Source organism: Vicia villosa, unplaced genomic scaffold, assembly GCF_029867415.1.
Source record: "Vicia villosa cultivar HV-30 ecotype Madison, WI unplaced genomic scaffold, Vvil1.0 scaffold7, whole genome shotgun sequence".
Taxonomy (NCBI): Eukaryota; Viridiplantae; Streptophyta; class Magnoliopsida; order Fabales; family Fabaceae; genus Vicia; species Vicia villosa.
In genome coordinates, this window is record NW_026706810.1 from 1,251,722 (window position 1) to 1,261,825 (window position 10,104).

The 10,104-nt window shown below is 36.0% G+C and overlaps 1 protein-coding gene across 1 annotated transcript; it reads left to right on the forward strand.

Moving 5' to 3' along the window:
- The first annotated feature begins 6,405 nt into the window (after positions 1–6,405).
- On the forward strand, positions 6,406–8,163 carry LOC131643074 (large ribosomal subunit protein eL34-like). Its single transcript, XM_058913218.1, has 4 exons — positions 6,406–6,561; positions 6,660–6,739; positions 7,682–7,791; positions 7,889–8,163. The coding sequence occupies exons 1-4, from the start codon at positions 6,483–6,485 to the stop codon at positions 7,980–7,982; spliced, it is 363 nt and encodes a 120-aa protein (XP_058769201.1). The 5' UTR covers positions 6,406–6,482; the 3' UTR covers positions 7,983–8,163.
- Positions 8,164–10,104: the final 1,941 nt, after the last annotated feature.

Sequence of the window (10,104 nt, forward strand, 5' to 3'; positions counted from 1 at the left end):
GACCCATCGAAGGCTCTTACAACCACATCACTTGGTTGTAGCACAACTCCTTTGAAGTCAAGTTTTTCCAGTATTACTTTTGGTAACACGTTTAGAGAGGAACCATTGTCTATTAGCACATGAGACAGAGTGGTGCCGTTGCATTCGATAGAGATGTGCAGGGCCTTGTTGTGATTTCTTCCAGCAGGGGTTAGATCCACATCAGAGAAACCAAGACCATTGGGCACTGTAAGACTGGCGACACAATTCTCAAATTGGTCGATTGGGATTTCTTGAGGCACATGCGCAGCTTGAAGGAACTTCATTAGAGCTTTAGCATGAGCTTCTGAATATTTTAGCAGAGATAACATTGAGATTTTTGAAGCAGTATGCCCCAGTTGTTCGACAATATTGTAATCACTTTTGCAGATGATTTTCAATATTTCGTCCATCTCTTGCTTTGATGGATCCTCAGCAGTGATCTCTACCGGATTTTGAACTGGTTCGATCAGTGGCTCTTTGCCTCGAGTGTTGATATCTGGAATAGGAATTGGAACCTGGATTGGACTAGCAGCAATATTTGGAGAAATTTCTGGTGAAAAGATTCTTCCACTTCTCGTGATCTTGCTAGTGCCTGCAATGTTACTTACAGCTGAAGTAGTTAGTGTTGCGTCCTCTTTAGTCGAGGGATCCTGCTTAACTCCATGAATGTAAACATTAGTGTCATATCCCCATGGGACAGCTTTGTCTGAGGAGTATGGAAATGGAGTTGGTCTAGCAATGACTACTGATGCCACTTTGAGTGTAGCAGAAAGTTTGAATGGAGCCTTGGTAGAGATTTTGAATGGTAAGCTGGAGATCACTGAGACGTCTTCCATTCTTATCCCGTTGGCAAAGACTTTGCCCAACATGTCCATAGAAGGGAGCCTCTCAAACATAATGATACGGCGATCCATGTGTTTTTGAATTCCCATCTTTAGATTTTCACAACCATTGGGTTGGCGTGAGCAATAAAAGCAGTCGGGATCACAACCTGGAAAGTAACCAGCTTGGATGAACTTTCTTTTGACTTCGAGGAGTGGAATTGATACTTCGTTCACATCATAAATGTCAACTGTGTCTATGATAGCATTAACAGTTTTGTCATGCTTTGGCATAGGTGCTGTGATGACATTTGGAGTTTCTGGAGGATCGAACTCAATTTCTCCAGCATCTATCATGTCTTGGATTTTATTTTTCAGGGCCCAGCAGTGATCTGCGTCATGTCCTGGACAGTTTGAATGATAGGCACATGTTGCATCAGGGCGATAATTCAGAGAAGAAGTATTGACATTCTTCGGAGGACCCCTTAATGTGATCAGATCCGCTTTAAGCAAGTGCTGCAATGCCTGAGAGATTGGCATGTTGATTTTGGTGAAAGTTCTTCTTGGTGCATCTGGTCGATGCGTATATTTTGGCTGTTGATCTTTTTGAGGTGCAGATGCGGAGATCATAACTGCCCCTACAGATTGATGCTGATCACTTTTGTGACTTGTCTGAATTTGCGCTGTATTGACCTCATTTCTGATGGGCCTTTTTGTAGTACCAGAGGAGGATCCTACTTGAATTTTTCCATTTCGAATGCCACTTTCGACACGTTCTCCGGTCAGTATTAGGTCAGTGAAACCTGATGATGAACTTCCCAGCAAATGGCTATAGAATGGGCCAGTTAAAGTGCCCATGAACATGTCGACTAGTTCGCGATCAGATAAGGGTGGTTGAACCCTTCCAGCCATATCTCTCCACTTTTGTGCATACTCTTTGAAACTTTCTTTTGATCCCATAGACATGCCTCGCAATTGAGTACGAGTGGGTGTAAGATCAGCATTGTATTGGTACTGTTTGTAAAAAGCAGCAGCTAATTCTTCCCAAGTATGAACCTTGGTATTTTCTAGCTGGTAGTACCATTCGAGTTGTGTACCTGACAGACTTTCTTGGAAAAAGTGAATCCACAATTTGTTATCTGTTGTATGAGGTTGTATCTTCCTCACATAAGATCTCAAATGTAGTTTTGGACAAGAAACTCCATCATACTTTGCAAAGGTTGGAACTTTGAATTTTGGAGGGATGACAACATCCGACACGAGTCCCAGATCATTGAAATCTAAGCCAGGTATTTTTTGTATTTCCATAGCTTTCATACGATCCTCCAACTGTTGGTATTTGTCATCATCCTGTTCGTCTCCAGAATGATCTTCTTCTTCATTTGAAGAGAGAGAGGGTTTAGCAGAACCCTGGTTGCTTTGATTATCTTCTTGTTCACCATCACCGACTATTTCAGGGATTGGTGGCTTTTTGATCTTTTTGACAGGGATCTTGATCTTCCTTCTCAGGTAACTCAAGCCTGCAGATTCTTTGGGCTTCTTCTTCTTCTTGAGTACCAGGGCTTTCAGCTCTTGTTGCCCCTTTGCCAGTTCCAGAATTGCCACTTGAACTTGGGCATTCTGTACTTCGAGATTCTTGATGCTTGCCTCAGATTCCATCTCTTCTGACTGAAATAAACAGCGAAGAGATGAGAAACCCGTCATGAGAACCTGTTATGAAATGTGTATGACTGGATGCCATGTATGCAATGTGTATGCAATGTATATGAATGCAATGTATGAAATGCAATGTATGAAATGCAATGTGTATGCAATGCATGTGAATGCATGTGTGCAATGTTTTCAAGGATCATAGAGTCTAGATTTGTTAAAGAAGCAACAAACGTTAGTTAATCAATTTATTCTTTTTTCTTTGCCTCATTTGGGCTTACAAGACAGAAAATAAAATAAATGATCTTTCAGGTCTCCCGTGGGCGCTTTTTCTTTGTCCCCAGGAATGCGTTGATTCTTTGTTCTTCTTGAAGCTGTCTGGTGAGCTCGAATAGCCTTCTCTCATAGTCCTGACAGTGTTCTTTGAAGGTGTCTCTTTCCTCTTTGAGTTGAACCCAGGATTTTTGCAACTCTTCCAAGTCAGTTGGCATATCCGGGTGTAGAATAACTTGAGGTTCGTAACCTTCGACTTCTGATTCGATAGTCACAGGTAGAACAGCGGGATAGGGCATCATGAGTTTTTGAGCATGAGTACGCACCCATCTGAGGTAAAGTTCCATAGGAATAGAATTCCATTGCCCCAGAGTTTTGCTTTCTATTCTATAGACACTGTCCCAAGCCTGTATGAATCTTCGTCGGTGTCTGTGAGAATCATTCTCGTAATCAAACACAATGCCACGGATAATCATGTCATGAGGACCGTTGCTTCTTGCATATCCGAATTGGCGTAGAGCTAGAGAGGGATTGTAAGTGATACCTCCTTTAATGCCAAGGAGTGGCACATTAGGGTATTCTCCACAATGATCAATGATAGTAATGTCTCTTTGAAAGAAGTTGTTCCATCGGATATCTGAATGAGATAAAGACATGATTCTGTAAGACCATTGTACTCTTTGTTCATTTCTCAGTACTGATCGGGGAAGATGACATGTAAACCACCTAGCCAGCAGTGGTATACAGCACATGAGAGTTCCTCGCTTCTTCGTGGTACGAGTGTGTAGAGAGTGTAGGATGTCTCCCAGCAATGTTGGTACCGGGTTGCGAATTAGGAAAAGGTTGATGATGTGTACACTTATGAACTGGTCGGAATTAGGGAACAAAACCAACCCATAGATCAAAAGAGCCATAACTTCTTCAAAAGCTGGATAACTTTTGTTTTCTAGCAGTAGTCGAGCCTTTTCCAGTAAGAATTTGGCAAGCAAACCCTCAACTCCACTCTTTGTTTCCCAATTGGATTTGATTTCTGACTTTTGCAGATGTAAAGCAGCAGCAATGACTTCAGGTTTTGGTTTTCTTTCTAAACCAGTGAAAGGTAATTGATCTCGGATTGGTAATCCAATTAATTCAGAGAATTCTTCCAAAGTGGGTACCAACTGGTAATCAGGAAATGTGAAGCAATGATGTTCAGGGTCGAAGAACTGGAACAGGACCCGTATCATGTCTTCTTCAAACTTTGAGGTAACCAAATGGAGTAGGTGACCATGCTTTTCAGTGAATTGAGCATTCCTGGGGAATTCTGCTACCAAGACTTTGAGTTCAGATGGCACCGTTGAGATATTGATTCGGATGTAATCTCTGGTGGCGGGAGCCATTACCTGCAAAAACAAAAGTAAACTCTTTGATCCTTGAAATGTGTAGTGAAAAATGATGTGTTTATGATGCAAACATGTGGCACACAAAAACAAATCAAACAATAGCCTTAGGTTTAAAGGCTTGCATGAGGTTGATAGGTGATACCCTCCCCTCTGAAGTTGAGTTGGTTGAAAACCTGTCCTAGAATAGTATTCGGGTTCTATGATCCTTGGAGACAACATCTCAATACGGCGCTCGGACGGCCGATCAAGAATATTCCTCGAGGATAACTAGCTTCGATCAATTTCAAAGCTAGCCACTTAATAGGCCACAAGTCAAGTTCAACTAAAAGGTTCTAAGACAAATTAGTGTTAATGACACTTCGGAAGCCTAATATACTCCTTGATCGCTTTCAAGGGACATCAGTATAAACCAAAGTATCACACTAACGATGACTACCAGATCAACCGTATCGGTACATGCCGTACAGTTTCCTTGGTCTATTGTCATATACTTAAGGTATCTCGAGATTCGGGTTAGAATCTTTCACACAAGCAAAGTACCCAAGCAAACCTGTGAAAAGTAAAGCAATCAGATCAAACAATTGAAAACATCGAAATGATCTATACTCTAAAGGTAACCCCTTTTGAAAACATTTTGAATTTGTATTCCCCAGCAGAGTCGCCAGTTCTGTGGACCGTCCTTTCGGGCCATACCCCTCCGTGGGTGGGATACGTGAACTGACTCTTTTTTGTCGATCGGACGCTTTCGCGTCACTTTTGAAAAAGTTTACAGAGTCGCCACCGACCTTTTATTTTATCCAATGAAGGAAAGGTTTATAAAAGAAACAGAAAAAAGACCTTTGAGAGATGAATTAGAATTTGATGTGAGATTTTATGGAAGAATGAGAAGTATTTATAGAATGGAAAGAAGGAAAGAGACGTTGGGGAATGATGTGATTCCGTACAAAAGGAAATTTGAGTGGTAGTGAGATTTGAAAGAAAGTGTAAGGTATTGTTGGGAAAAGAGAGATGGATAGAATAAAGTTGAGATTTGAATTAGATTTGAAAAGATTTTGAAAATAATGGAATATAGCACAAAAGTTAGTGGGAAAACAAAAACAATTGTTACCAGTACAGTGTGAGTTTCCTGCTTTTGCGCCTGCAAAAAGATTTAACCCTGCATGAACTGTGTTAGTACTATTTATCTGTAAAATAAATAAATAGTATTTGTGAAGTAAAGAACAGTATTTGGCGTTTGCGTAAGAATAAATTCCACTGTAAGCCAAGTTACTGTGTGAGAAAAATTCTGAAAACCAAGTTCTTCATATGTCAGGATATTTTGAAAAAATCCATGTTTATATGAGACTCTTAATTTTCATATTGAAACTTTCCTGAAAAAAGAAGTGGGCAAATTTTGGGGTATAACAGACACCATCTCTCTCCTTAGCTACTTGATTTGCTTTCTCTCCACAACCTTTCATACATTGATCAGACTTTCCACAATTAAGATATAATAAATGTAACCTTTCATATACCACCTTATAAACTCTATCTTTAATCGTGAACATAACAAGTAGCGGTTTTGATAATTCAACCTCCACGCACAATCTCACATACTTACCCTGTTTCTAAAGAAGAGTGTTTTTGTCCACCTTCACTGTTATACCTATTATGTTACCAACGAATGTAAGAACCTTTGCATCGTAGTATTTAATTGGTAAACCTTAAAATCTCACCCAAACCACCTTTTTCTCAATTTGATCAATATTCAAATGAAAATTAGGGCTCCATTCTCTTACCATGAGATAATGATCATATATTAACCAAGAGACACCCATTAAAACATAATATTAATTATTTTTATGAGAAAAAGTCACAAGAAAATAGTCGTTACTCATATCTATAACAATGTTTACAAACTATTTTTGTATCTTTGATAAAAGAACATTTTTAAACAAGATATGCATATAAAACATGACTACGGTCCTTGTCCATTTTCACCAATAGGTGGTGTGATGAGTAATTTTTTGTTATCAAAATGATAGATAAATATTTTCATAATTAATTTAATTAATATTATTAAATAATTAAACATCAAAACTTATATTAAAAAAATTGTAAAGATATCAATTAAAGTTTAAAAATTTCAGTATAACAGAGAAACAAAATAAAATCCCCAATATAAAATGATAAAATAATACTCACATCCAATGGTGGGTAATGAGCGTGTCTTTAGCACCGTTAGATCTAGGGTATGTAAAATGAAATCGCTCCCTTTTTATACTCATAGCGGCGCATAATTCACTTTCTCTGAAAACCCTAGTATCGTAAACGGTGAGGCAGAGCTTGATCGAAGATGGTGCAGCGTCTCACCTACCGCCGGCGTCACAGCTATGCAACAAAATCTAATCAGCACAGGGTTGTGAAAACCCCAGGTAATCTCAACTTTTCGATTATTCGATTCTGAATCTCAGATTTATTCGATTTCGTTTTGTTTTGAATTGAGTTTTGATTTTGTGTTATGGAAATGTAGGTGGCAAGCTTGTTTATCAGACCACGAAGAAGAGGGCTAGTGGACCTAAGTGCCCTGTTACTGGCAAGAGAATTCAAGGAGTATGCATTTCATTCATATCTTCACTATTTTTTTTTTTGGATTTGAAATGTGATTTATTTTGGGTTTTTGTGATTTTATTTGTGTTTCTAAATTATTGGTTACCATGATTTGGTTCTTTGATGGTTGTGATTTTGGTTGTTATGATATTTTTTAATTTGATGTTAGATTAATGTGTTTTATTGAAGCTGTGTGAAATTAAAGATTTGGCTTCAATGCAAACTTTGATTAATATCAATTGAGTCAACTTTATTCAATCATACTTGCATTAGGTATTACTAGAATTTAGAACTGAATCAGATTGTGAATGACATTTCCGGTTTAGTTTATAAAAAAACAAATTGTCATGATAATAATTGTTATGTGATGTTAGATTAATATGTTACTGGAACTGTGTGAAATCAAAGAAATGGGGAATTAGTTTGATAAGGAATCCTTGGAAGTTATGAAGTTTTCTGGCACTTTTTTATTATTATTGAATGATGTATTTTAATAATTAGATTTTGTCTGTATTGATCATTTTGTTTCTGTATTTTAGCTGTATCTGCACGGTTATCTAACTTAAATAATGCTTACAACTGATTTCTCTCTTGAGTTTGATTTTTCTTGCTTACGATGGTTGTTTGGTTAACAGCTAGTTTCTGCTTATGATGTTTGTGATGTTTATTTCAAGTGCTATTCCCAAAATTTCGTTTGTTATTAGCCATTATTTTGAATGTTGTTGAGAACTGATTATAGTAAATGTTTAACAGTCTATTTTTGCTTTGTATTCGTAGCATAGGGTGAATATATGATCTTTACGTAAAAGTGTAAGTTCCATTACATGTAATTTTCCTCAATGATTTGTTCTTGCATTATTTGAGGTATAATACGCAATTGATTTGTCTTAGCCTGGGATTATTTGAATTTCCAAAGATATTGAAGTTTATGCTTAACAATTGCAGATTCCACACTTGAGGCCCACAGAGTACAAGAGATCAAGGTTGTCTAGGAACCGTAGGACTGTGAACCGTGCATACGGTGGAGTATTGTCGGGAGGTGCTGTTAGGGAAAGGTTTGTGTGCTATTTTCTAATAATCTGTTATATATTTTACAATTATATGTTTTGTTAAATCATGAGTTATCTAATAAAATCTGTCTCTGCTCTATAGGATCATTAGAGCTTTCTTGGTTGAAGAACAAAAAATTGTGAAGAAGGTTCTTAAAATTCAAAAGACAAAAGAAAAGCAGGCTTCAAAGGCATGATTTTGGACCATGAGTTAACAATCTTTTTGGAGGAATCTTAGTTGTGTGATTATAGTAAATCACATTTTATTAGTTTTTCCCATGTTACTTGTGTTTTGCTTCTTTGAACTCATTACTGAGCAATTGTTGAAACATTGTCAACTATTCCCTTGTGATACAATTTTGTTTGTCTTGTTTTGTATGGTTTATTGGTTTCTTATATCCTATATGATAGTATCTTTGGCCTTACCGCAATATGCATTTTCGGTAATTTCTTAAGTTTTACTATACTTACGAATTATAGCTAGTGTGTAAAATCTTTTAGCAGTCAAGAGAAAAGATAAAAATACTCTCCCATACTTATTCTAAGACTTTGCCTACGTGTTAAATTCATGTGGCAACTACAATCGGAGATGTACATGTAACAGTTCCTCCTAAGCAGTGTTTTAAAAACCGACTGGACATCAAATTGGTGAGGGTACCTAAACCGGATTGAACAGACCGGTTGTTATAACAAAATTATATAGGTATAAAATATGTCGAACATGATGATTCAGTCTCTACAATATATAACTGACACTTAAATTTTTAAAAAATATCATATCCTAAATAAATTCACAAGTTCATAATTTAAATTCAAATTTTAAACATATGTATCACACATAATAAAATAGTATAAAATTACAAAGTATATATTTGCAAACAAGATTTAATCGCAAAATAATTTAATTGAATAAATTATAATAAAGTAACTTCATTGTTTACTAAATTTAATTTCAAAGAAAAAATTATTTCAATGTTGATATCTCCTTTTTCAATATTAAAATCATCTGCAACAAAATTAACCGCATCCGAAACATCTTTATTTTTATTTTATATATTTTTTAATTTTTTTTCTTTTTTATTTTAATTTTTCATTAAAATAATTAAAATGATGTTGTTTTAAGTTTTTAAAATAAAAAAAATTCAAAAATGCTTTTAAACCACCGGTTCTGGAAAATCGCCAGTTTTTCCGATTTACACCGGTTTTGACCGGTTCATACTGGTTCAATGACATATTCGATCCAGCAATCGAATCAGACCGGTTAACTGGCCAGTTCCTGATTCAACCGGTCCGACCGGCCGGCCCGGTCCGGTTTTTAAAACATTGCTCCTAACTGCAAAAGTACGGTATGAACGGTACCAATTTAGACTTGGCACGGCTTAGCCTATTCAAAAAAAAAAAAAAATTGTTTTTCGAGGTGTTATTATATAAACAAAGATGTTGAGACAGTTTTGGATCTTATTTTTTGGTGTTGGAGTTTCGAGGTGTAATTCTATATAATGATAAAGGAAATCAAATTAAACTATAATAAGCATTCGATAAGAAAAAGAAAATTATCAAATCAAAAGCAAAAAGTTTATAATTTTTTATTTATTTTATAAGCTAATTATTTAATTAATATAATCAAGATTGTATAGAAATATCGGACAAACGAGCAACAAATTTCGCCGCTACACCTCTTTAGATGTTAAAATCAATCCTCTTAAAAATTATATTCATTGTTTAAAGTGAGACAATATTGCTATACATGAATCTTTTCACTCTGTGGAAAAGATTCACTGCTTCTTGTGCTAGAAAATCAAAAATATCAATGACAAATAGTATGAAAGCATGTTGATTGTCGGAACACGCTTTCTCAAACTTGACCACGTTACATGAAACGACTTTGAGAGGTGTCTATCTCAACCGGATTCATCTCCGGTTCCTGATCCAACCGGTTGAACCGTGAACTAGATATGAATTTGGTTGAGTTAACTTTTCAAAACCGCTAGTGGGTCAAAATCGGAGTAGAATCGAAAAAACCAGAATGAACCGTCGAAAGTCATTCTAACCATAGAACTGGAATCAGTTTTGTAAAACCGTCCGATTCAACAAAATGCATCAAATTGACTATTTTTTTATTTTCTTAAAAAACTTTAATATAAAAATATTAAAACTTAACCTACATTCTCCAATCACCAAAAATAATTCCTTTGTTTTTATTGCAAATATACAAACTTTTAAGTTTTGTTATAGTTTTTCTTTCAACAATATTCCATCATATGTTTGTCGTAGTTGAACTTAAATTTACTTTTTATGTTTAATTGTATTGTTTATTTT